The sequence below is a fragment of the Emys orbicularis genome, chromosome 6 (assembly GCF_028017835.1).
Source record: "Emys orbicularis isolate rEmyOrb1 chromosome 6, rEmyOrb1.hap1, whole genome shotgun sequence".
NCBI lineage: Eukaryota > Metazoa > Chordata > Testudines > Emydidae > Emys > Emys orbicularis.
The window spans coordinates 52,344,578-52,371,996 of record NC_088688.1 but is presented as its reverse complement, the minus strand read 5'-3'; the positions used below and the strand labels follow the sequence as shown (position 1 = coordinate 52,371,996).

The window sequence follows — 27,419 nt, the reverse complement described above, 5'->3', positions numbered from 1 at the left end:
TAAAAAAAAATGCTTAAAAAAACATTAAAAGGAAAAAAGGGGCAAAATGTTTCCCAGTTTACCAAAAACCTCAGCCTAGATCTGCCCTTGGGGTTTGGGGGTGGGGGGCATCGACTGAATGGTTCACCTAGGGGCCAGTTGCTGGCAGCTAGTCTAGGGCCGCCCCTTCTATTCCTGAAGGAAGTCAATGGAGACACTCCAATAATCAGAAATACACACAAATTTAAAAGCATGGATTTTTCTAAGTAATGACAGAGAAGGAACGTTTAAATAAAAAAAGTGAATGTTGATCATTAAAAAAGCATTCTTAGAAAAGCACTCCATTCTGATGAGCACCATCCATGCCTCAATTGCTTACTGTATAAAAAAAAAAAAGTCATCTCTCTATGGTCACAAGCAACACACAGCATGAAAGAATGAAAGCAGAAAAGTAAAACACTGTAACAATATTATTAGTGCCTTAATTAACTGCTGTTTTAACCAATTTGTCACTCTTCCTCTTTGTGCCCACAATTGATTTCATTTTGGCTATATTGATGTCAGAAAAATATATATCCAAGCTCTGAGCAAGTTTTCATGAAACAATGGTAAAACCACCTGAGCCCCGTTTACAATAGTATTTACACTACTTGCAGAAAGGCTGCACCTTCAACGTAGATAGAATAGGCAAGGTATGTTAGACATGCAGGCGTGACCAGAACTTGTATTTGCATGAGCAAACTAGGTACTTGTGTACCTAAGTACCCATTGTATACCTCTTAAAGACTGTATTCTGTCTGGTAACTCACATTCGTACATAAGACATACAAGTGAGATGACTAACATGGTTGTTTTTAATTTGTGCTAAAGTAATACTCTATGTGTAGTCACATCTTCCAAAAACAAAGGAAAAAATAAACATTTCTGGCCTGTATGTTGAAGCTGATGGGTTTAGCTGAAGTCTGCTTTTCAGCATTTTCAATTTAATGAAAACTCTGAGTAATCTTGTCCCTATTTAATGCTTTAGGATAGGGCTTTCAAAGCACTCAGCATTGGCTTAATTCTGGTTCCCCAGAAGTCAATGGGAGTTAAGCCAAGAAAATCCCACCATAATTTATAGAGAAAAAAAGATGCAAGTACCAACTCCTTTTTCCAAGTTTGTGTAACAAAGCAATCATTACCACACTTCTCTAGGAAAATAAAGCAAATTTGACAGCCAAGCACCAAAGAAAAAAACATCTTAATGTTTAGGCATGTTTCTGTAATGATTTTGCTACTCATCAAATCATAAAACTGTATTGAATTAATAAAAGTAATCCTATAATCATTCTTAGTAATTTAGTGGATTTTTCTCAAATGGTGATGATTGATTACATAATGGGGAGGGTAGCTTTAGAAGCAATGGATTTACACAAAGCATACAATGTAGCATTGTAATTATTGGAACTCATCGCTTCCTTTAATTGAACCTATACTTTAAAATAAAAAACAGCCATGCCAAAACTTCTCTCTTTTGCTGAAAGGAATACATTTAACTAAAGAACTATGGAATACTTTTATTACACGCCAAAGAACTGATCTCCCAAAAGGTGGAAATGATGAGATAGATTTCAATATATACAGTAGAACCTTCAAATTACGAACACCTTGGGAATGGAGGTTGTTCGTAACTCTGAACAAAACGTTATGGATGTTCTTTCAAAAATTCACAACTGAACATTGACTTCATACAGCTTTGAAACTTTACTATGCAGAAGAAAAATGCTGCTTTCCTTTTATTTTTTAGTAGTTTACATTTAACATAGTACTGTACAGTATTTGCTTTTTTTTCTCCTCTGCTGCTGCCTGATTTCATACTTCCGGTTTCAAATGAGGTGTGTGGTTGACTGGTCAGTTCTTAACTCTGGTGTTTGTAACTCTGACGTTCTACCATATAGCAGATGTACATACACAATCTTTTTAGAGGGAATAAAGACATATAAATACCCATTTCACAGTAATTACAATACTGAGACACAGCAATAAGTTCCAAACACAAACTACCACAGGGGTGGGTACCAAAGAAAAAGGAATGTAACCCTCGACCTCTCCTTATGTTGAAATAAATAAAGCATATGTATTGTTTCAGTACAAGACCGGACTGCAACACCAGTTGTAATACAATTACTAAACTTTTAGAACCAGTTATTAGAGGAACACACACAAAGGAAACAGCAATCATATTGACGAAATAAGGGTTTGATGCTACAGCTGTTACATACTCAAGACTCAAATTGCAGCCAATGGGACTTCCAAGAAGGGAGAGGCCACCACATCAACCTCAAGGCCCCAGTCCTTTTCCAAAAGGAATTTAAAAAGGTTCTGGAAACATTTCTGTTGTTCATAAGTTTTGTGAAAACTTATTTTTACAAAATCTCAATATTTTGGACCATATTGGAATTGACAGTATCTATTTAACTCAAGGTTTTTGTTACAACTTATCAAAGTACTGGCCATGTTTTTAAAAAGAGAATTTTATTAAACTGAGGGATGTGCTCAGCAAAAGGCCCTTTTTCATATGTATTGCACCAGATATGACTTTTTACAACATGTAGTGTTACAGAAATACTTACGGAAACATCTTTCAGATTTTTTTCATATGAGAAATCACAGCTTTCCACATTTTCTTCATCTTCAGAAACATCGAAGTTGTACATATTGGCTGGGCCTGCTCCCAATACTAGTGCTTTCCTCAGTTCTTCAACATACTTCTCTCTTTCCATTTCCATGTCATCAGCCTCCTTAGAAATCTCAGCTTCAGACACTGGGGAGGGAGGAGGAAATTGGAGAAGTCTAAAAAAAACCACACTTTAATTCTGGAAATATATACTAATATTAAAAGGAAGTTTTAAAAACTATTTAAAAAGGTAAATCAAATTACTATTTTTAATTAAAACTAACATCTCTGAATGTGGTTTATTACCACTTTATCCCAACCCTTTTGCTTAGCTAGAGTAATGATAGATTAACTTTTCAACAGCAAAAGAGAGCTCTGAATAACTTTATATGTTGTCTTGTATCCCACAATTTTCCTGGGGGGGGGGGGGGTCTTCCAAACTCCTAAGAGATAGTGGCCTTCACTACACTTATTTCCTACCCTCACATGTTCCTTATCACCTTCTCCAAGTTTAAACTTTGCAGCCATTACCAATCTAATGTCTCTCAATTCAAAATAAAGGGGTATCACTAGAGACAGGTGAACCAATTCTTATTGGGTCAAATCCAAAACCAGCTGAAATCAAACAGCAGAATTTCTATTGGCCTCAACATGCTTTGGATGAGGCCTCTTCTGAAAATACTATGTCCTTTTTCTAAAACACTTAGGGCCTACAAAGGTTCAATAAAGGAGAAATCCCCCTCACAGGACCGAAGCCAGCAACTCCTTTCCTATTCAGGCTAGACATGAGTTCCTATGTACTTCTTTCCTGCCTCCTTCCTCCCTCCCTCCCCTTGCCCCACAAACTGAAAGACCAGGTCACCAGGCTTCATCCCTTCCTCTTGCTAAGATTACCCAAGCACATTCACTCCTACCAGAATCTGACCACCCTAGTTTATTCTCCTCTTCTGTCTTCAAAATCCATTGTAGGCTGCAGTTGACTCTCTATTGGGCTCTCTAAGCACTTCCCACAGTGAATTCCCTCACACCCTTGAGCTTTAACCATCCCCAATTTCATTCCATGCTAAAATGTGACAAAGGATTATGGAGGCATTGAACATGATGCGCCTCGGGTGAGATTTCAGGCACAAATATTTTGGGTTTTTAAAAATATAGCAATGAGATTTCCAGTAATTATTTACAATGTGAGTGTAACTGACTCTCCGCAACAGGAAGCTCTCCCCAGAGTCCTGCTACCAGCAGAGAAGGTATATGCACAGACCACTGCTCCAATTGTCATGAAGTTATTACAGGTGTTTAGAATTTCTCTTGAAACAAAAATCTATGTATGTGGCTGTTTAGAAACAATAAAGCTTTCCTTAAATGATTCACATCATATCTGTCTTCATAAAATATGCATCTGTTTTCTCTTAGTTTTCCATTTCTCACTTGTTAGCATCTACCTTCAGCATCAGTAATAGTGGGATCCAAGCCTCTTTGCAGTTCATATGAAAATAATTCAGATTTTATCATTCTATTCAAAAATGTTTTGCAGACTAATTTAATCAAATAGTAATAGCCTGATTTGAGTTCTAATAGTCTAATTTTTGTTGGAGTGCAAGATCTATTGTTGAGTCAGATTTCACTGTACTATGTATAAGGATGTATAAGGACTCAAATGGAAGAGAGAAAAAATGCACACTTTTTAAAAAAGTATTCCACCTGGGTCAGATCTAGCCTTATTCTATAGGCTATCAATGATCTATGCCCTTTATTGGGTTCACAAGTCTATTCCACTTGGGTCAGATCTAGCCTCTTTAGCCTATCAATGTTCTATACTCTTTATTGGGTTCACAAGTGTTTCACTTTCCAGTTACAGCACCAATCTTCTGCAGAAGAGGATAGATAGTCAGCTAGCAGCGAGCAGCGGTCGGCAAACAGGGCGGCTAACAGGGGAGTTTAAGTGGGAGTTTACAGGGGGAGGTGGAAGGGGAGGCAGGAGGGCGCGGTGGTCGGTGTGCTTTGTGTCCCCAGAGGCTGCAGGCAGAGACCATGGCAGCCATGAGCCAGGCAGCAGGGGACGCAATGCAGATGAAAGCATGTAGCAGCTGTGGTATGTATATAGTCCTAGCAGGTGCAACGGATCAGAGGTATGTTTGTATGAAATGCCGCCTACTTGCTCTGTTAGAGGAAAAGGTTCGGGGGTTGGAGATGCAGGTAGAGACCCTGGTAGAGTTTAGAAGGGGGTTTGAACAGCTAATGGAGCAAAGGCAAGGGGTAATTGAAGGGGAATGCTCAAGGGTGCAGGTGGAAGCGGGGGCTATGGTCTGTGAGGGGGGAATGTCGGGGGGAGAACAAGAGCAGTGGAAGCATGTGACCGTGAGAAGCAGGCCAAGGAAAAGGAGGGCTAGTGAGGGGGAAATAGAACTCAGGAACAGGTTTGGGTGTTTGGCTAACGAGGAGGGGACGCAGCAGGTGGTAACTGATGGTGGGAGGCAGAGGAAGAAAAGAAGGGCAGCTAGTCCAATAGACAGGGGGGAGGAGTTGATGGAGACAGCATCAATACTCAGCCCCGGGGGGATACAGGGTGGCAATAGGGGGACTATAAGGGTAAATGGAGACAGACAGGACTTACGGCCGCAGGGAACAGGGGATAGACTGGTAGATTGCGCTGCCCCTAGGCAAAGGCAGGTGTATGTGATTGGGGACTCCTTACTGAGGAGGTTAGACAGGCCTGTAACCAGGGCGGACCCAGAAAACAGAAGGGTGTGCTGTCTGCCGGGAGCTAAGATACGGGATGTGGACCTGCGGTTGAAAAGGATCCTAAAGGGAGCAGGTAAGAACCCCTTGATCGTCCTTCATGTAGGAACGAATGACACGGCTAGGTTCTCGCTAGAGAGAATCAAGGGAGATTATGCCAGGCTGGGGAAGACGCTTAAGGAAGTTGAGGCTCAGATTATCTTCAGTGGGATTCTGCCTGTTCCTAGAGAAGGACAGCAAAGGGCAGACAGAATTGTGAGGATAAATAGCTGGCTGAGGGAGTGGTGCTATAAGGAGGGCTTTGGGATGTATGGCCACTGGGAGGCGTTCGGGGACAGACAGCTGTTCTCGCGGGATGGACTTCACCTGAGTAGGGAAGGAAATAGACTTCTGGGAGGAAGGCTGGCTCATCTCATCAAAAGGGCTTTAAACTAGGAACTTGGGGGAGACGGTTGGGAGATGTCCAGTTAATCTCCACGCCAGATTCCAACACTGAAAATGAGGGCGCAGAGATAAGCACAGATATAGATAGGGGTAGGGAATTGGACATTAGAAGGACGGGGCGGATGGACACTAGGGGGTCCGTACCAAAGTGCATAACTAATGGGAGAAAGGACAGACAGCATACGGTAAGATGTTTATACACCAATGCGAGAAGCCTAGGTAACAAAATGGAGGAACTGGAGCTCCTGGTCCAAGAAATGAAACCTGATATCGTAGGAATAACCGAAACGTGGTGGAACTGTAGTCATGACTGGAGTACAGGTATCGAAGGGTATGTGCTGTTTAGGAATGACCGGAAAAAAGGTAAAGGTGGGGGTGTGGCACTGTATGTGAATAATGAACTAAAATGTAAAGAAATAATAAGTGATGGAATGGATAAGACAGAGTCTGTCTGGGCAATGATTACACTGGGTAAAAGAACTACTAGAGCCTCCCCTGAGATACTGCTTGGGGTGTGCTATAGACCGCCGGGATCTAGCCTGGATGCGGACAGAGAACTATTTAATGTTTTTAAGGAAGTAAAAACTAATAAGAGCTGTGTGATCATGGGGGACTTTAACTTCCCAGACATAGATTGGGGAACAAATGCTAGTAACAATAATAGGGCTCAGATGTTCCTAGACGTGCTAGCAGATGAATTCCTTCAGCAAGTAGTAGCTGAACCGACGAGGGGGGATGCCATTTTAGATTTGGTGCTGGTGAGTAGTGAGGACCTAGTTGAGGAAATGTTAGTAGGGGACAACCTTGGCTCGAGTGACCATGAGCTAATTCGGTTTAAACTAAATGGAAGGATTAACAGAAATAAAACTGTGACTAAGGTTTACGATTTCAAAAAGGCCAACTTTTATAAACTAAGGCAACTACTTAGGGAAATGGATTGGGCTAACATACTTAGAGAGCTAAAGGCAGATGAGGCCTGGGATTATTTCAAGCTGAAGTTGCACGAGCTGTCCGAGGCCTGCATCCCGAGAAAGGGGAAACGGTTAGTAGGCAGGAGAATTAGACCTAGCTGGATGAGCGGGCATCTCAAAGGGGCGATTAAGAAAAAACAGAAAGCGTACAAAGAATGGAAGAGGGGGCAGATCGGTAAGGAAACCTACCTTATTGAGGTCAGAGCATGTAGGGATGCGGTGAGAAAGGCCAAAAGCCGTGTAGAGTTGGACCTCGCGAGGGGAATTAAATCCAATAGTAAGAGGTTTTATAGCCATATAAATAGGAAGAAAACAAAGAAAGAGGAAGTGGGACCGCTGAAGCATGTAAATGGAGTGGAGATTAAGGATAATCTAGGCATGGCACAATATCTAAATGAATATTTTGCGTCAGTATTTAATAAGGCTAATGAAGGGTTTAGGAATAGAGGGAGCGGGACAGAGGGGAATAAAGGAGGGGCGATTGACATTACAGTATCAGAGGTGGAAGCCAAGCTTGACCAGCTAAATGGGACTAAATCGGGCGGACCGGATGATCTCCATCCTAGAATATTGAAGGAGCTGGCGCGAGAAATTGCAAGCCCCTTGGCGATAATTTTTAATAAATCTGTAAACTCGGGGGTGGTACCGATGGACTGGAAAATAGCTAATGTGGTTCCTATTTTTAAGAAGGGGAAAAAAAGTGACCCGGGTAACTACAGACCTGTTAGTTTAACTTCTGTAGTATGCAAGGTCTTGGAAAAAATTTTGAAGGAAAAAGTAGTTGAGGACCTTGAGGTGAATGGCAATTGGGACAAATTACAACATGGGTTTACGAAAGGCAGATCGTGCCAAACCAACTTGATCTCCTTCTTTGAGAAAGTAACAGACCTTCTAGATAAAGGAAATGCGGTGGATCTAATTTACCTCGATTTTAGTAAAGCGTTTGATACTGTCCCGCACGAGGAATTATTGGTTAAATTGGAAAAGATGGGGATCGATATTAAATTCCAGAGGTGGATAAAAAACTGGTTAAAGGGGAGACTGCAACGGGTAGTACTGAAAGGTGAACTGTCGGGTTGGACGGAGGTCACCAGTGGGGTTCCTCAAGGTTCGGTTTTGGGTCCGATTTTATTCAATCTATTCGTTACTGACCTCGGAACCGAATGTAGGAGTGGGCTGATAAAGTTTGCGGATGACACAAAGTTGGGAGGTATTGCCAATTCGGAGAAGGATAGGGATATTCTGCAGGGAGACTTGGATGACCTTGTAAATTGGAGTAAAAATAATAGGATGAGATTTAATAGTGAGAAGTGTAAGGTGATGCATTTAGGGATGACTAATAAGAATTTTAGTTATAAGTTAGGGACGCATAGGTTGGAAGTGACGGAGGAGGAGAAGGACCTCGGAGTCCTGGTTGATCGTAGGATGACTATGAGTCGGCAATGTGACGTGGCTGTGAAAAAAGCTAATGCGATTTTGGGATGCGTCAGGCGAGGTATTTCTAGTAGGGACAGGGAGGTGCTGCTTCCGTTATACAAGGCGCTGGTGAGACCTCATTTGGAGTACTGTGTGCAGTTCTGGTCTCCTATGTTTAAAAAGGATGAACTCAAACTGGAACGGGTACAGAGAAGGGCCACTAGGATGATCCGAGGAATGGAAAACCTTTCCTATGAAAGGAGACTCGAGGAGCTCGGTTTGTTTAGCCTAACCAAAAGAAGGCTGAGGGGGGATATGATTGCTATCTTTAAATATATCAAAGGGATTAATACCAAGGAGGGAGAGGAATTATTTCAGCTCAGTAGTAATGTGGACACGAGAACGAATGGATATAAACTGGCCGTGGGGAAGTTTAGGCTTGAAATTAGAAGAAGGTTTCTAACCGTCAGAGGGGTGAAATTTTGGAACAGCCTTCCGAGGGAAACGGTGGAGGCGAAAGACCTTTCTGACTTCAAGATTAGGCTTGATAAGTTTATGGAGGGAATGGTTTGAAGGGATAACGTGATTTTAGTCAATTAGGCATTAACGTGCCATCGCGGGTAAAATGAGGATCCGGCTGTAGAATCTTGCCTGTATGCTCGGGGTACTGCTGATCGCCATATTTGGGGTCGGGAAGGAATTTTCCTCCAGGGTAGATTGGCAGAGGCCCTGGAGGTTTTTCGCCTTCCTCCGCAGCATAGGGCAGGGCTCGCAGGCTGGAATATTCTGTTGTGGGTGGGTCAGCTTTTGTGGCCTGCATCATGCGGGAGGTCAGACTAGATGACCATATTGGTCCCTTCTGACCTTAAAGTCTATGAGTCTATGAGTTCTCCATTTGGGACTGAAGGACTACCCAACGTTTGAGACAGTGAGGGGGGAAAGAAGAGCCATAGCTTGTGTCAGACTGAAATAAGTTCTTAACACCGAAGTGAACCCCCAACTGAAAAATATCTCATGTAGTACTTTAGTTAGCTGTATTTCTTCTTTCCATAAATCTCGTCTTAACAACTGTTTCACCTCAAGAGATACACTTGCATACATATCCTGATCATGCAGATGAAAACAGAAGAGCTTTCCAAGTAAGGAAACCATGTTGAAATTGCCTCATTCTTCTCTTATTTATATTATTGACAGCATAGGTAATCTGGTATTGCAATGGAAGCACTACTCGTCAAATCATCAGTCATCCAAATGTATAACAGTGGGGTGAATGGGCAATTATTTGCTACACACACAGAGGTAGACATCTTCCCCCCCAATTATTTTTAAGCAGTTTTGCACATCATCCTTTTTTTTAAATCAGCATTGATAAACAACACGAGATCACATCCTTCACAGCTAGTTTCAATATTTTCTCTGTGTTTTTTTTTAACACACACACACACACACACACACACACGCCTACCTTGTAAAGGTGGTAACTATACCTATTCATGCACTTTGACAGAGTATGGAAAATATGTAGACACTATACATTTTTAAAAATTTTAAGTCACACAATGGATCAGGTTTTCAGACAGAAAGTAGTAATGCATTTGCACAGGTATGCATGCATTAATTGGAGATTTGCACACAAGAAAGCTAGATAGGGACCTATTTGCCAGATGTGCAAATTAGTCGTTTTTGCATTCATATACATTTGTTCATGAATATTTGCACAAATAGAGGAATTTTCTGACTGAAAATCAGGTCCAAAATATTTGCAAAAGCTTTGAAAAAAGAAGCATTAGCAAAACCCAAGATGACTAATAACAGTAATGTGTTTCTTTCTTTTGGAATTGTAATGGGTTAACTCCATGCCCTACAGAAGCTACTCTCTGTTTAAACAGAGTAAATTTGTAAATTCTGCTTGGGGACAGGAAAAGGAAGTTAAAACACATCAAAGTAAATAGTTCAGAGATAGCAGAGGAGGGACTGCCTAGGTTCTGTTTTGCTCAGTATGACCTGAACAAAACGTACTTGAGAAATTACAGAATTTACACTTTTAGTAAAGTCCAGGTAAAAACGCACGGACCTTTCAACACTAAGTTTATAGAAAGGAACCTCACCAGGATGAGCATGGGGAATAATTGATATCAGGGTAGTCTCAATAAGGTTGAATTTGCCCACCATTTTAGAAAAACATCTAATATAAGTCTATAGCACCATGTTATGCTCGTAAAATCTGGTATAAGGCAGGTCAGCCATTAAAGCCAAAATCCGTGGTGCAATCTGAGGGACACAAAAATAGTGGAGGGATAGGGAACCAGGACTGAGAATGCATTAGTGCTATAGCTGTACTGAATGGGACATAAAAGTAGTGGGGAAAAGGGAAAGGGAACATATCATCCTTATTCCCACTGGTGGTTGTACCTGTGACATGAAGCTAACTCTCTTTACCAGCTGAAGTCCCCTACACAAGGAAAAGTTATCTGTTCTGTAGGAAGCTTGAGCTCACAGGTATACAACTGGTCAATAATACCCTTCATCAGGCTAGCCAGGATCATATTAAATATCCTTTAGTACCAGGGGTATGACTGGTTCATAAAATAAAACAGCTACCAAATAAACAGGAATGAAATTAGTCTCAAGTAAAACAAATAAGGTAGTCAAACAATGCTTGTGGAGGCATTTAAAGAGCTCCATGTGGGTCTTCTGGCATCACACTACTCACCTTAGCATGATAAAAATAACAGGAGTACTTGTGGCACCTTAGAGACTAACAAATTTGTTAGTCTCTAAGGTGCCACAAGTACTCCTGTTATTTTTGCGGATACAGACTAACACGGCTGCTACTCTGAAACTTAGCATGATAGGAGTTCCCCTCGCTCTTACACTGGAGAAACAAGACTCAAAACTGAGAATCCTTAAGTGATGGTATCTTTAAAGAATTCCATACAGATATCATATACACCATCTTCACTTACAGTAAAGGACAATGGCAGACTATAGTATTTTATAAGTATTGCAGCACTACAGGAAACACAATCATATACAACAATGATGAGTACTACAGGTATGTCTATAAATAAGCAAAGCAATGCTGTGAACCATGTATGGCAAAGAACTGGGTGTAAAATAAAATTAAAGTTAAACTTTTAAATTCAGTTTTGGTGAATTAAAAAAGGAAGACAAGCTTAGATTTTCTAGATATGAAAGAAAGCAAAAAGGAAAGAAAACAGAATGAAACAGAATATAGCTCAACAGCCCTGCAGATTTTAACGCACAATAAAATAAATTTGTTTAATCAATAATTCCTGTGATGGATATTGTGTTCTGTTGCCTATTAAAGCACAATTAACAGCTAATAAGACATGATGAAGTTAACAAAATTTTTCATTTAACCTTTTAGCTGAGCTAAATTAAAATAAAATACTCTGCTGTAAAAGTGACAAGATCTGTATTTGTAGCTCAGCATACAAGACCTTCTGGGAACACAATTTTTTTTTTATTTGTTTTACTTGGTCTATGTTTTTTGTAACAACAACAAAATTATTTTGTTTGTTTGTTTTACAACCTATTGATAGAGACTTTAACGTACAGAAAAAGCCAAATCATGGTGCCATATACAAAGTTAGAATAAAAAAAGGCCTTTGTGCGCCAGAGTACATATGAGAGAGAGAGAGAGAGAGAGACACACACACAGACAGACAGACAGATGCTGCGAAAGAAGGGGGACAAAATCCTTCTCCCAATTCAGGGGCAGAATTTGGTGCAACTGCACAGGTGGCCATAGCCAGTGCAACCCAGTACCCATAGTGATAGTCCAGTGGATCCACGCAGTACACTGGATATGCCTCCAATACTTTCTTGTCTTGCCTGCAAACTACCCACCTCCATGTTCCATTGGAGTCCTAAAGGAACCGGCTTTGTATCCCGGATAATGAATTGAAAGTGTTTTTTCCAGATTTTTTTAAAAGCACGTTTTAACCACATTGAGAACATAATTATACGGTCACTAGGATCGAGGAAACATTTTAACAGTTGCTTTTCCCCCACAAAAAAATTCTTACATTTTGCACGACGTAAACACCATTTCTAAATGTTCATAGTAGCATGAAATTCTATAACAACTCTCTTTTTCAACTGTTCTACATTTTTTTCAAAATCCTGTTTTATATTAAGGTAGCAGTCACAATACGCTAGTCATTATACAAACTAAGGCCCAATCCCACAATGACTAACTTTGCACATGTGGGCAGTCCTACTGAAGTCAATAGAACTACTCATGCGTTACATTAAGCACATGTGTAAGTGTCTTGCTATATATCCCTGATCCTACAAAAAGTCTTCACCCCACGAAGCTCACAATCAAATACAAATGACAAACAAAGGATGGGGGGAAGGGATAACATCTACAATCCAAAAATGTTTTTGTTTAGTTTTAAATGGTACCCAACAGTCCACAGCCTAGCCATTATTAGTTGGCTGCTTTCTTATAAATATTGCAGTGGAAGTGGGTCTTGATGAGGCATTTAAAGCAGGAGAGGGTAGTGGCCTCACATGTTTGTTCAGGATGGACAAGGGACAGTATGGAAGAAGGTCTGGACATGCCTCTGGGTACATCAGAAATAGGGGCCAAATGCTTGTCACCATTGGCAGAGTGTGCAGGGGGAGTGATGCTACAAGAGAAGTGGGATAAGCAGAGAGGGGCAAGAAAAAAAAATGGGTAAAGAAATTTTGTTTTCAACTTTAAAGTGATTATTTAAAATAATGATTTGAAGATTGAGGAAACAAGTTACAGTATTATTGAGGAATGAGTCATCACCAAAAACATAAAATCATTATTTGTGGGCTATAATAAAGGGATCAATGGGATTTTCTTTTGTAGATGTTCAAGTATGTATGTCGAACATGCTAGATTTGTATATCAGAGCTGTAAAAGCAACAGGAAATCTTAAGTTTTTTCAGAGAAACATAAGTTATAAATGGAAAGTCTCTATAGATCAATGGTTATCAAACTTATTTGATTGCGACCCTTTTTTTGTGTGTCTGTAGTTGCTTATTCCCCCCGCCCCCAAACACATATACCACAAACCCAGCTCCAAAGGCAGAGCGAAGAGCAGCAGCTGCTAGTGTCAAGTATCAGGGGGTAGCCGTGTTAGTCTGTATCTACAAAAACAACAAGGAGTCTGGTGGCACCTTAAAGACTAACAGATTTATTTGGGCATAAGCTTTCGTGGGTAAAAACCTCACTTCTTCGGATGCATAGAGTGAAAGTTACAGATGCAGGCATTATATACTGACACATGGAGAGCAGGGAGTTACTTCGCAAGTGGAGAACCAGTGTTGACAGGGCCAATTCAATCAGGGTGGATGTAGTCCACTCCCAATAATAGATGAGGAGGTGTCAATTCCAGGAGAGGAAAAGCTGCTTCTGTAATGAGCCAGCCACTCGCAGTCCCTATTCAAGCCCAGATTAATGGTCTTAAATTTGCAAATGAATTTTAGTTCTGCTGTTTCTCTTTGAAGTCTGTTTCTGAAGTTTTTTTGTTCAATGATAGTGACTTTTAAATCTATAATAGAATGACCAGGGAGATTGAAGTGTTCACTTACTGGCTTATGTATGTTACCATTCCTGATGTCCGATTTGTGTCCATTTATTCTTTTGCGGAGGGACTGTCCGGTTTGGCTAATGTACATGGCAGAGGGGCATTGCTGGCACATGATGGCATATATAACATTAGTGGATGTGCAGGTGAATGAGCCCTTGATGGTGTGGCTGATGTGGTTGGGTCCTCTGATCGTGTCGCCAGAGTAGATATGGGGACAGAGTAGGCAACGAGGTTTGCTACAGGGATTGGTTCCTGGGTTGGTGTTTCTGTGGTGTGGTGTGTAGTTGCTGGTGAGTATTTGCTTCAGGTTGGGGGGTTGTCTGTAAGCGAGGACTGGCCTGCCTCCCAAGGTCTGTGAGAGTGAGGGATCATTTTCCAGGATAGGTTGTAGATCGTGGATAATGCGCTGGAGAGGAGGCCCTTGGAAGAATTCCACTTGGACTTCAACAATTTCCACCCCACCATCAACCTCAGCCTGGACCAGTCCACACAAGAGATCCACTTCCTGGACACTACAGTGCAAATAAGTGATGGTCACATAAACACCACCCTATACCGGAAACCTACTGACCGCTATACGTACCTACATGCCTCTAGCTTCCATCCAAGACACATCACACAATCCATTGTCTACAGCCAAGCCCTAAGATACAACCGAATTTGCTCCAACCCCTCAGACAGAGACAAACACCTACAAGATCTTTATCAAGCATTCGTAAAACTACAATACCCACCTGGGGAAGTGAGGAAACAGATTGACAGAGCAAGACGGGTACCCAAAAATCACCTACTACAGGACAGGCCCAACAAGGACAGTAACAGAACACCACTGGCCATCACATACAGCCCCCAGCTAAAACCGGACAGTCCCCCGCAAAAGAATAAATGGACACAAATCGGACATCAGGAATGGTAACATACATAAGGCAGTAAGTGAACACTTCAATCTCCCTGGTCATTCTATTACAGATTTCAAAGTCACTATCATTGAACAAAAAAACTTCAGAAACAGACTTCAAAGAGAAACAGCAGAACTAAAATTCATTTGCAAATTTAAGACCATTAATCTAGGCTTGAATAGGGACTGGGAATGGCTGGCTCATTACAGAAGCAGCTTTTCCTCTCCTGGAATTGACACCTCCTCATCTATTATTGGGAGTGGACTACATCCACCCTGATTGAATTGGCCCTGTCAACACTGGTTCTCCACTTGCGAAGTAACTCCCTGCTCTCCATGTGTCAGTATATAATGCCTGCATCTGTAACTTTCACTCTATGCATCCGAAGAAATGAGGTTTTTACCCACGAAAGCTTATGCCCAAATAAATCTGTTAGTCTTTAAGGTGCCACCAGACTCCTAGCTGCTAGTGGGCATCCAGCTCTGAAGGCAGCAGCGCAGCGGTAATGGTGGCAATGTGAAATATTTGTTAATACCACTTTTCATAGCAGATTTAACGCCCCATTGCTACCCTTACTTCTGCGCTACTGCTGCTGCCAACCCAGGGCTGACAGCTGGAGTCCCTCTGCTGCCTCCCGGTGATGGACGGGGGAGGGGGAGGGATGTAGAGTCCAGGCGGAAGGGCTCTGGCTGTTAGCCCCAGGGTGGCGGGGCTCCAGCTGTCCCCTTTATCCCATCCCCCCAACTCCTGGGTATGCACGCTTTTCTGCACAAGCCCCAGCCACCCAGGGCTGACAACCAGAACTCCCGTGTAAAAAAAAAAAAAAAAAAAAAAAAAAGCACACAGTTCGCAGTTGGGAGGCCCACTCCATAGTTTGAGAACCACTGCTATAGATCCTTTAGTCCACCTTCAAGTCAATACAATATTGGGTCATACAGTATATTTTGTAGGACTTTTGTCAAGTTTTCCTATGGTTTTACATTTCTTAAACAGTGAGGCTTCCACCACTTTTCATCATCACACTAGATCCGTAAGAACTAGAAAAGACCAATCCTTCAGCAACTCTTACTCGTTTCGTGACCTGGCTTGCCAAGAACAATATCCCACAACATGAGAAACTGAAGGGATTTCCCACTGTTTAAAAAAAATAAAAATAAAAAAATCTGACCACTGCTTTCTCCCTCAAGCAAATAGCTCCAAAACAGATGAAATCTGAAACTTCGAAGTTGAGATGTGAATAGTCTTGAATATGCTTCACTCACTTTGAAAGATGGTCTTAAAACAGTTATGAATTTCTGAAAATGCAAGACTAAGCACGTGCAGTAGAAAATCTTACACTGTTAGCTGTGCACTTAAAGAGAGAGGTCGTGCACATGCAGTTAACTGTGCTATTTAGTTAAGGGAAGTTTCAAGCTCAACTGCTGAAGCAAAAGAACACTGAAATCTTGAGAGGTTTAAAAGTCTCAAAACAAGGCATGTTGTTGCTTGTTTCTGCAGCAAACGGCTTAGCTTTGGAATAAGGATAACACAGCCACATTCATAGCTACACAAAACAACTCATTCTAGAGCAAAGGGATGATAAGCTCAACTAGTGTAACTAGTGGAGCTTGTAATATGAACAAGATAAAGTTTTCTGGATTTCTCCTTGTTGTCCACTTTTTTTCTTAAAACAAACCAGGAAAACTAATTGCAAAAAACTAGCCTCAGTGCAAACAAAATGTAAAACTAGGCTGGAACAGAGGTAGTTTCCACCTAATCCCACCCAATTGACAACAGCACAAGGAGTTCAATTCAGCTCCCTTTCGACTCAGCGAAAGGACTAGAAAGTTAATAGGAGTCAATAAGAATTGGATTGGCCCTAGGAGAGGAGGTCAAAGACCACTCCCCCCTGTGTTTTTCTGGTGCTGATGCTGGACTGTGCTTTTTCTTCTTTTGACATAGTGATGTCAATGATCCCATCCTTTGTGAAGTGCCTATACGACAGGTCTGTCAGATGAAAAAAGTTAAATTGAAAACAAAGGGATAGAAATGTTCTTCTATATTCTCTTTCTATTGTAGTGACGCTAGGTTTTACTTAGAACAACAGTAGATGAACACAATACAAGTGTGACTTTAAGTTGGCAGTCTCCCTTAACATAAAACAAATTTCAAAAGCCTTCAGCCAAAAATATTGGAACAATCACCAAATGCCTAATTAACAACAACAAAACAAAGCAAAAAGACATTGATGTTTTTGAAATATATTTTGGCCAGCCTTGCAGGGATCCTTCACATGTAATTTGTATGCGTAGCCAGGCCACAATGTTAGCAAATATTGCCTTTTTAACCTGTGCAACAACTTCTAATTATGTTTAAAATATACTTGAAACATTTCATATTTCAACAGAGGATTTAATTAAATGAGCATGTTCCCTAATTGATCAGCAACGTAATAATGAAACAACATTAATCGGGACGACTTTAAGTGAGGAGTTATTGTAATTCACAGATGAAATTAGCTTGTCACATTTGTTCAAAGAGATTGAGAAGTTGCCGTGTCCTGGGGTAATGTCACAGGAAATTATATTACTGGGAAAAATATAAACAACTATTGTATAGCCATATGTTAAATTAATTAGTATTTGTTTTGACAGTTGAGTCTTTATATAGATTTCAAAGATAGATTTGAACAAGTCCCGTGACCCTCCTTCCTTCCTGACTAGATGGAGGGGGAATCTGGAAGCTTTCTTCTTATATAACATGGGGTCACAGAAGAAGTTAAGAATCACTGCTCAAAAGCCAATGGAAAAAATGTATAATTAAAACAAACAAACATCTTTTCATCTTTTGTTTTCAATATTACCTGTCCCAGTCCATGCTGACTGACCATCGCTAAGTGTTATAATAAAGCCAGTGCCTAGGTCTTTTTCCCAAGTGACTTGTAGAAAATATATTGTGCTTGGCTCAGAAACTGGATAAATTCTGCTCACTTTTTTCTCCATTCTTTAGTCACCTGTTTTGGAAACAAAAGAAAGTAATCTTGTGTTTATTCCATCTCACGACAGATGAATTCCCAGCTGCCCACTGAGGGCAGCTTAAAGATCACCTTGCACCACCAGAATAGCACAAAGGAAATTTAGTAGGGTTGAGGAATTGGCCTTTAAAGTTTAAGGGCACATGAGGTTCCAGATGAGCGTTTGCTTTGGATTCGAGTCTGTGTTGCCAGGGAAGGCTTGGACATGGAGGACAGCATGCAGGGAGCAGTAAAAGGGTGGCAGTGGGCTAGAGGACAAGGCGCCAAAGCAAAGGAGACAAGATTAGAAAGTGCCTCCAAGAATAGACCTCAGGTCCATTTCTCCTTGGTCCACGTTGTTCCCAGTGAAATAAAACCACAAAACTCTAGACCAACCCCAAGTTCAGTTTGGTACTTCACTGGGAAGGGTTCTTTTCTTTTGATCCAGACTTCTCCCCTATGTCCCTTCGGCCCCTCAGGTCCATTATCACCAGCCACTAGCGTAACATACCCCAAAACAAGCCACCTGCATTTGCACAGCCTAACTGATTAGGGTGACCAGGTGTCCAGTTTTCAACCGGAACACCTGGTCCAAAAGGGATCCTGGTGACTCTGGTCAGCACCACTGACTGGGTCGTTGACTGTCCAGTTGGTGGTGACGTGCAGTGGGGCTGGCAGGCTCCCTGCTAGCCTCTGCACTGCACGACTCCCAGGAAGCAGCCGGCATGTCCTCCCTTAGGCTCCTACGTGTAGGGGCAGCCAGGGGGCTCTGCACGCTGCCCCCGCCCCAAGCACCACCCCCGCAACTCCCATTGGCTGGGAACCGCAGCCAATGGGAGTTGCGGGGGTGGCACCTGTGGACAGGGCAGCGTGCAGAGCCACCTGGCTGCACCTCCGCATAGGAGCCAGAGGTGGGACATGCCGCCGCTTCCGGGAGCTGCTTGAGGTAAGTGCCATCCAGAGCCTGCACTCCTGACCCCCTCCCGGGCCCTAACCTCCTGCCCCAGCCCCGATCCCCCTCCCTGATCCCCCACTCCGAACCCCTCAGTCCCAGCCCACAGCACCTTCCTGCAACCCAAACCCCTCATCCTCAGCCCCACCCCAGAGCCTGCACCCCAAACCCTCAATCCCTCACCCCGTGCCCCAACCCTCTGCCCCAGCGCTGATCCCCGTCCTGCACTCTGAACTCCTAATTTCTGGCCCACCCCGGAGTCCGCACCCCCAACTGGAGCCCTCACTCTCTCCTGCATTCCAGCCCCGAGTCAGCCTGGTGAAAATGAACGAGTGAGTGAGGGCGGGGAGAACAAGCGACAGAAGGAGGGGGAATGGAGTGAGTGGGGTGCGGAGCCTTGGAGAAGGGGCAGGGCAAGGGTGTTCGGTTTTGTGCGAGTAGAAAGTTGGCAACCCTACATCAGATGCCAGAGAAATCTGCCAAAGGTAGCCATGAAATCTTGATCACGTATACTTTAAAACTAAAGTTTTCTAAACATGGATGCAGCTAGCTAATAAAGTTTTTTGTGCCAACTTGATTTTACCTTTCAGGGCCCCTCATATTTAAAACCTATGAAATTTCCACAGAGAAAACTTGTTTAAAATAATTAAAGTTGAAAGGATGCTAAGATTTACTACAACCAAAAACATTTAAATCTTCCTATCATAAAAAGAAAAAAAAAACACATCAAGTGTCAAAAAGTCTGGAAATGCACAGTTAAGATATATAGGCAATTCCCCACTGCCACATAATAACTGAACATTCACTATCACCCAAATGTACGTCATCTGGAATATGATCACTGAAGAGCCAGTGTTCTATTGGATGGAATATTGCCATTTAAAAGAACGCTATCAAGCTCCACTGCAAAAACAGAAGTTACAGTGGATACCAGCAACAGCAAAGGGAATTTAAAAATGAAACTGGAGGCTGAAGCTGCAACTTCAGGAAACGAACTTTATGATTCTGTGGTGGGTTTTACAGCCCAAAACAAAAACAACCTAGTAGTCTGCACTTTACTTGAGGCCTTTTAAAATTCACATTTATTTATATATTGTTGAAATACAGGTCTTTATTATTTCTCAGCTGCCTGGTATATTAAGTATTTCATTTAGGCTTGCTACACATACTTTCATAAAGCTGATGAAAGTTTCCTACCAAAGAGACCAGACTCAGGCCTTACTGATTTTGTGATCATATAGACATTCATTAACATTGCAAAAGCCATGTAGCCATGTGACAAGCCAGTGGCACTATGTAGAGCAGTGGTTCTCAACCTGTGGCCCATGGACCGCTTGCGGCCCAATCAGCACACAGTTGCGGCCCATATAACATCCTCAGGGCCATACAGATAGTATTGGATGCAGCTCACAATGGTAAAGAGAGAAAGGTTGAGAACCACTGATGTAGAGCCTACCCCCACAACACAAATTATACTTGCAGGTAATGGGAGTAGTCTGCACGGGATGCGGAACGGCTGCATCAGGGACGTTGTATGTGCTAAAATGCTCTATCAAGCCTTCAGTTTTAGGTGATACAAGAAGTTATTGTGGTTGATTTCAGCTTAGTCCCCCAGGGGACTGTATTCTACATTAGAAACCCAACAAAAGATGTGGGATAGTCTTTGATCAGAGGTTCAGACCTAAGTTTGAACTGAGATTTAATCACTACTCTGACTCTGCAGAAGGATGACCTGACAGGAAGTAGGAGGTAGTTTTAACTCCAGTTGCCTGCACTGTATCTGACCTTTGTTCAAGTATGAGTCTTAAAGCAGCTAGAAATGCCATTCCCTTGTCCTAACAAGTGTAAAGTATTCATAGAAAAATGAAACACAGGAATCTTAGATTCATTACTGGCGCATAAACAAGTATTAATACCTAGAAAACAATCCCCTTGCCAATAACGTACCTTGCCAATACCTTGGCGATAACGTACCTTTCCACACCTGCTAAGACTGAATAGTTGATCTTCAGAGTCCTTAACTCATTAATTTCAATAACAAATAAGTTCCAAGAGCTAATCAAACTATGATACATACACAGATATTTAGCTAAATCAATTAAATATTAAATTCAGTTGTTTATATTCTCTACACAGCAATAAGACAATTCACTGTAAAAATGTTTTGTATAGCACCTGATACAAATTCCTTGTTGAATTTTGGTTGAAAGCCTACAATTGTTTATAATTTCTGACAATACCCTGAATATCTGGTAAGTGAATATCTTTTTGAATATCTCATACAATGAGCTGAGTTTATTTTCTTCAGTTTAAAATGTAAACATATGTCCTTAGCAAGCTACAGAGGTATTTCTCTGCTTTGGCAAATAAAGGAATAAAGAAAAATCCAAAACCAGAACTTACAAATAGGGTGACCATACGTCCTGTTTTGGCCAGGACAGTCCCTTTTTTAAGCCTTGTCCAGGTCATCCCGACCCCCCCCCCCCCCAAACTGAGCATTTGTCCCATATTCTCTTGCCAACTGATGATCAGTTGGCAAGAGAAAAATGGGACAAATGTCCAGTTTTGCAAAAAGAAGTGGGGTGTAACCCCTAGCGGGGGTGCGGAGGAACGTGCTGGGGGAGGGGAAGTGGTAACACCTGCCCTGCGTAGGAGGGAGGACTAGGGAGAGTGGCTTGGGCTGTGACAGCCATGCGCGGGGGGAAGAGGTGAGTCTTGGGCTGGCCCCGTGTGCAGAGGGAGGTGGGGCTCGCACGGGGGGGGGGGGAAGGGGGGAACACCACGGGCTGGCCCCATACAGTGTTCCGTTTTCCCTTTGGGAAAATATGGTTATCCTATTTATAAATAGCCTAGAAATGTCAACACTGTGACTAGGTTGAGAGGAATAAACAATTTATACACACTAGATGCCATAAATTCTCTTCATCTTCAACAAACAATGACGAGGTCATTACTGTCTTCAGCTGTAAACTACCACTACTTGTATTACTATAAATGGCTGTATTGTGAAAGGTACACAGAAGCCCGAGGCTCAATTCACACTGAAAGAATGCTGAGGGCAGAGAGGTTACATAAAACTGATAGTATATATCACAGCTGAATTGATCAGTCTAAATCAGATTATTTTATATTCCATTCCAGATTTTAAAAGATCAATATTTCACTCCTGAAAGTGTATGAAAACCTATAATACATTCTACTCCTCCTCCCCCCACACACACACCAAGCATCAAAAAACAAAAAGGTAGGGCATGGAGGTCTGTAGCAAGTCACTTGAAATTACTGGTTTATGGGGGAAATTCTTGTTTTAAATATGTGGGATTCAATATCTGCCCAGATAGAGGGCAACAAAAAGCATGTGACAAGAAATACTGGTCAATGTGTGGGATGTATATGAATGAATGGGATTCCTCCCCTCTTCCCTCCACCCCCCCCCCCCCGCCTCCCCCCAACTTTTGCCTGCCACAGATTTTTCCTTTTGTTTTTCTGATTGTCCTAGAGTGAGCCAGAAACCTGCAAATCTTTTATCAAGAATGCTTCCTGCCACGGAGTAAGAGAGATTTAAAAGGACACTGTACCTTTGAGAGGACTTTGGAATTTGGGAGCTCTTTAGTTCCTCTGATGATGAAAGATTAATTAAAAGGCTGATTGTTAAAACCTAGAGAGAGAAGTTGTACAACATATCGAAATATGCATTAATAGATACCTTTTGTTGTTTGCATTTTTGATTGTTGCTCCATAAGCAAACATGCGGGTCAGTGAAAACTATTGACACTGCACGCCCTCCTTTCAATTTAGAGTTTCCTAGGCTATGTCTACACTACAGCTTATGCCAGCAGAATTTATGTGAATAAACCACCCCCCTGAGCGACATAAGTTACACTGACATAAAGGCCAGTATGGACAGTGCTATGTCAGTGGGAGACATTCTCCCGCCAATATAGCTTCTGCCGCTCACAGAGGTGGTTTTATTATGGGAGAGCTCTCTCCTGTTGGCATAGAGTGTCTTCACCAGACATGCTGTACGTGCCCTTATAAATGGAGGCAAAGCTAGAGACTGGGGCCAGGTCCACACCACAGATTTCTGCTGTCAAAGCTATGTTGGTCAGCGGCATGAAGAGGTGTATAGACATGCCTGGAGCTTTTTATATGAAAAGATAGCCTGAACTCTGATCTTAAGTCCTATGGCCCTCAGCAAAACTCTAGCTGAATAACTGTGTGGGCACTTTATCTAATATGATTAATTACCAAGCAAAAACCTTGAAACAATGTAGTGTTACTAAGAAAATCCTTGTAATGAACAGTGGTAATGAATTATATAATCTGGGTAGCGTCAGATCAGTAAGATGTGGTTAATTCTGACTGTAGAAAACAAGTGTGGGCGGAAAATATGCCCTCTGATATAAACTATTGAAGGTCCTCTGCCCTTCCCCAGCAACTCAGCCATCGTTTACTTTTCCTTCTACATCCCCCTTTCTCTCAGTGCGCCACAGAGATAAGCCCAATAGAAATACATATGGTGAAATCCTGGCCCAACTAAAGTCCATGGCAAAACTCCCATCAACTTAAATGGCACCAAGTTGTCACTTATAGATCACCTAGCTAGCTCAGTCTGTAGAGCATCAGATTTTTATTCCGAGGTTCCAGAGTTCAAGTCCCTGATGAGACAGTGTGCCTTTCCCCCGTTGCATGTCCCAGGAGCTAAAAAAGTTGTCTCTTCAGAGCCCTCCTTAACATTACTAGTTTGCCAGAGGCTGGAGTGGGCAGCAGGGGATGGATCACTTGGTAATTGCCTGTTCTGTCCATTCCGTCTGAGGCACCTGGCATTGGCCGCTGTCGGAAGACAGGATACTGGGCTAGATGGACCTTTGCTCTGACCCAATATAGCCATTTTTTGTTCTTACACCAGATTATTACACTACCATTTACATCATTATTTAATGTGGCCTAGATATTTCCATAGGGGTTACGTCTGCTGATAAAAGATCTGAATTTCACCCATTTCTATCTGTTTGGTTCAGTAGAAGCAAAAGGGGTCAGATTCATCCCCAGTACAGTTCCACTGACGGTACCCATTCTTTGCTCTGGCCTTCTTATGGTAAACATATTTTATATTTAAATCGAAAACAGTTACCCATTCAGCAATTCAATTGCTGTTTCACAGTTCTTCATTTTGAAAATTCCACCATGCCAATATAGTGAGCAACTAAATGTAGAATATTAGTTGTTACAATCATTTGCATTCAAAGATGATTGATAAGGTTTACAATGAATCATGCATATTTTTAGCCACGAGATTTCCTATGCAGATCCACACAGATCACAAGTGGGGGGAAAAAATCAGTGGGCAGACTTTAGTCACTGATGGATGAAAGCATAGTGAGTTTGGGTATTTATGTTATAGACTGGTCAAGAGAACCTGTTGCTACAGTAAAAACTGAGATACACTTGCAAAATAGTGAGGAAGCTACCGCAGTGTTTATCTGCCCTCTGCCAAAATATTACCTCAAAGAACAAACAAAAACAAACAACATAAGAGTGTTCACTTAGGAAGAGTGGTGGTTTGGGGAGGAGGGACAGTCTAGTGGTTCGTTAACCACACTGGGATTTAGGAGATCCAGATACAACTTCTGATTCTGCCACAGATTACATTGGGTGCCTTTGAGCAAGTCACTTAATGTGTCTTTGCCCGAGTTCTCTATCTGTAATAAAGTGAGGACAAGACTATTTCTTTTCTCCCAGCCTTTGAGCGGCTCTGATCTTGGCTGGGGCCTCTAGGCACTATTGAAATACAATTAATAATAATTAGATAAGACAGATTTCTTGACTCTATATAAATCAAAGGCCAATTTCCATTCTCTTTAACCCCCATTCGCCCTGCCACTATTTCTGAGAAGATTGATTCCTTCCCACAAAGGCCAATAAGCTTGAGCTATGTAGTATATTCACCACTACAGAGTTAAAAATCAAAATAAATGTTGTGGCTCTTTATTTTATAGCAAGAGTAGTCCATAACCTGTGTAGCTAAGATTACCATTGCAGATTGCTTAACTTTGCAAAGGAGCAAAGCACCAGTCTTGCATGGAGCTCCATGTGGGTAAAAGTGTGCCCACATGAAGCCCCACTACAAGAGCAAGGGTCTGCCCATTGCATGAGTGGGATCTTTGAGCAGATGAGAAGAAATTAAGGCTGCATTGCAGAGTATATTTCCCCCCCCCTTTCTTTTTACACATGTAGAATACTGGTAACAATACAATGTATTGTACTCTAGCTAATGCACTGTGGTAGATTTTGTAAAAATAATTAAGTCTGAATATGAGACCTAATTACCAGCATTTTGCTATTACAGATTTGCTGCAAAGTGGAAAACGACTGCAATGAGTTAGTTAGAATTAGGTTTGCACATTAGTAAAGTGAGAATTAATTAGATTCATTTTTGCACGTTAATAGGTAAAGAATATGAATATATGGCACACACTGAATGACTATCAACATCTAATCACTCAGTTACTAACAATGATCATAACCATAAAGAGAAAAACAGACAAAATCTATCTTTCCCTTTCCTTTGAGCCAAGCACACAGACAATTGTATACTACCTCAGCTGACCTATAAAGCTGTAACTTAATGGAACCAATAATTCAGGGAGAGGAAGCTTCAAAAGTCTGCAGCTGTGTACCTAACTGCCTGAATCTTATGAATTAGCTAGATACTCACGGGGCCACAGAACTGTCCCCTTGACAACCCTAAAACAGTGCAAAGCCCCTTTTTACTTTTAAAATCCCCCTTCCAAGACAAAATATCTCTTAACCCCAATCTCCTTATCTCCTTACTTTTATTCCCTTATCACCCAACATCCTTCCACATAGCAAGCCTAGGTCTCAGTGCACACATCTATGTTCTAATCTGAAGGACGTATCTACCAAGTCCTCAGTGGGTGAAAGCAGAGTATGTTGCTGAGGTCTGGGGCTCTGAGAAGGGAAGATTCTCTCAAGGATATTCTTATTTTAACTGATTGAAATAAAAAGGCTGTAAATATTTCAGTTTAACTGCAAGTCACTGTGCTTGCTTCAGAAGCACAAAAAAGGCAACCACATTTCCTGTTTGATTGATCTCCCTTGTTTTGTGTTGATTGCAGCCTCAAGATCGATGTCATCTCCATGTAGTCAACCCCCCTGCACCTGCATGGAAATGTAGGAAATGTAGGATTGGGGCCACGGTGCACTAATTTTTCCATTATTATTACCTTCCATTGCCATAAGTGCAACAAATATAGGAGAATGGTTTATTTATTTATTTTAATTCTTTGGTTAGCACTAATCTTGCTGAAATCATTCAGTCAGAAGACAATTTCCTATGATATATAATTAGAGGTGGGTGACATTTTTTCACCAAAACTTTTTTTTTATTTTGAATATGCACATTCAGATCAATCAAACCATGTGTCCAATTCGCTGAATTGTTCAGTTGAAAACAAATCTGAAAACAATCAGAACATTTCATTTAGACATTTTCAAACTGAAGTGTTTCAGTTTAAAATGAGTTTTTGTTTTGAATTTTACTTTTGTTTTTGTTTTTGTTTTTTTTAAGAAAAAGTTTAAAAACCTCAAAACTAAGAAAACCAACATTTTGTTTTTGGTTAAACAAAATGTGTTTTTTTTTTAAACTCAAAATGATTTTTTAAACCTCAATTTTTCAGTTCAGCCAGAAAAAAAGGGGGAGGGGGGGAACACAGCTCCTTTCCCAACAGATCCCTTTGCCAGTTCTGAAGAATATCCTGGATACTGATTTTTTTTTTTTTTTTTTTTTTTAAATTTGGAGAGGAAGGGTATTCTTTTTTAAAGCACCCTTTATTTTAAAAAAAATTCATTTCAAAATTAAAGTTTTTCTACTTCCTAGCAGTGTTTAAGTGTCTGCAAACAACAAACCCAAAACACGCTTGGTCCCACCCCTTCTTGCCCCTGTCCTTTCTCTCTAGAAACACACCTGCCTACTGTCTCTTCAGTTGCACTTTCAGATTTGTTGCTACTGTTACTGTTAAACACTTTCTTTTAGAGCCAAGAGAAGGTGATGCAGAGCAGCACATGAAAAGGATGCTAACGACCAACCAAACACAGATGGCTGTCCAATGCACACAAACAGGAAAAAAATATTACAAATCCAATCATCTTAGGGGTTACTTGTAACAACGTTAGGTTCAAAATATTCAGATGGAAATGTGATTTTCAATTTGACAGGTTCTGTTTAAGTGTCCCAAGTGATGGGATACCCACTTTTTGCCTGGAGACTATCCTGAAGAGATCCAGTAGATCTCAGTATCAAGAAGCTTTCCCCTGTTATTCTGCTTAACGGTTTTTTTAGTATCATCCTGCTATTCCTACACAACATTCTACTTATTGCTGTTAATTAGTGTATTTCCATCTTCTAAGTGTTTTGAAAATATCTAACTCAACAATATAAGTTAATAACCATTACAAGATTCAACCATTAACTGCCAGACTCAGGCTCTCTTTAAGTATCTTTCAAAAATCACGTTACTCCTACCATAACCCGCCACTGTAACTAAACTATTTTTTTGTTTGTTACTTTTTCATTGTACAATAGAAAAACATTATACGCCCCAGTCCTGCAAATACTTACACGTGTCTTTAACTTTATGCATATAAGTAGTCACTTTAGATACATAAGTAGTCCTTAAAGGCATTCCAAGGAACTCCTCATTTCTGGCTATAACTAACTTTGATGCTAATTGTGCCTCATAATAAGAATCTGTAGC

The 27,419-nt window shown here is 41.3% G+C and overlaps 1 protein-coding gene across 1 annotated transcript in view; it reads right to left on the bottom strand.

Annotated features, from left to right (window-relative positions):
* XRCC4 (X-ray repair cross complementing 4) overlaps positions 1-27,419 on the bottom strand; it is a 307,054-nt gene that overhangs the window by 252,440 nt on the left and 27,195 nt on the right. Inside the window, exons 2-3 of the mRNA XM_065406751.1 lie at positions 17,541-17,690; positions 2,592-2,782 (exon numbers count right to left, since the gene is read on the bottom strand). Coding sequence (XP_065262823.1) covers positions 2,592-2,782; positions 17,541-17,679 — 330 coding nt within the window. The 5' untranslated portion in view covers positions 17,680-17,690. The remainder of the gene's footprint in view (positions 1-2,591; positions 2,783-17,540; positions 17,691-27,419) is intronic.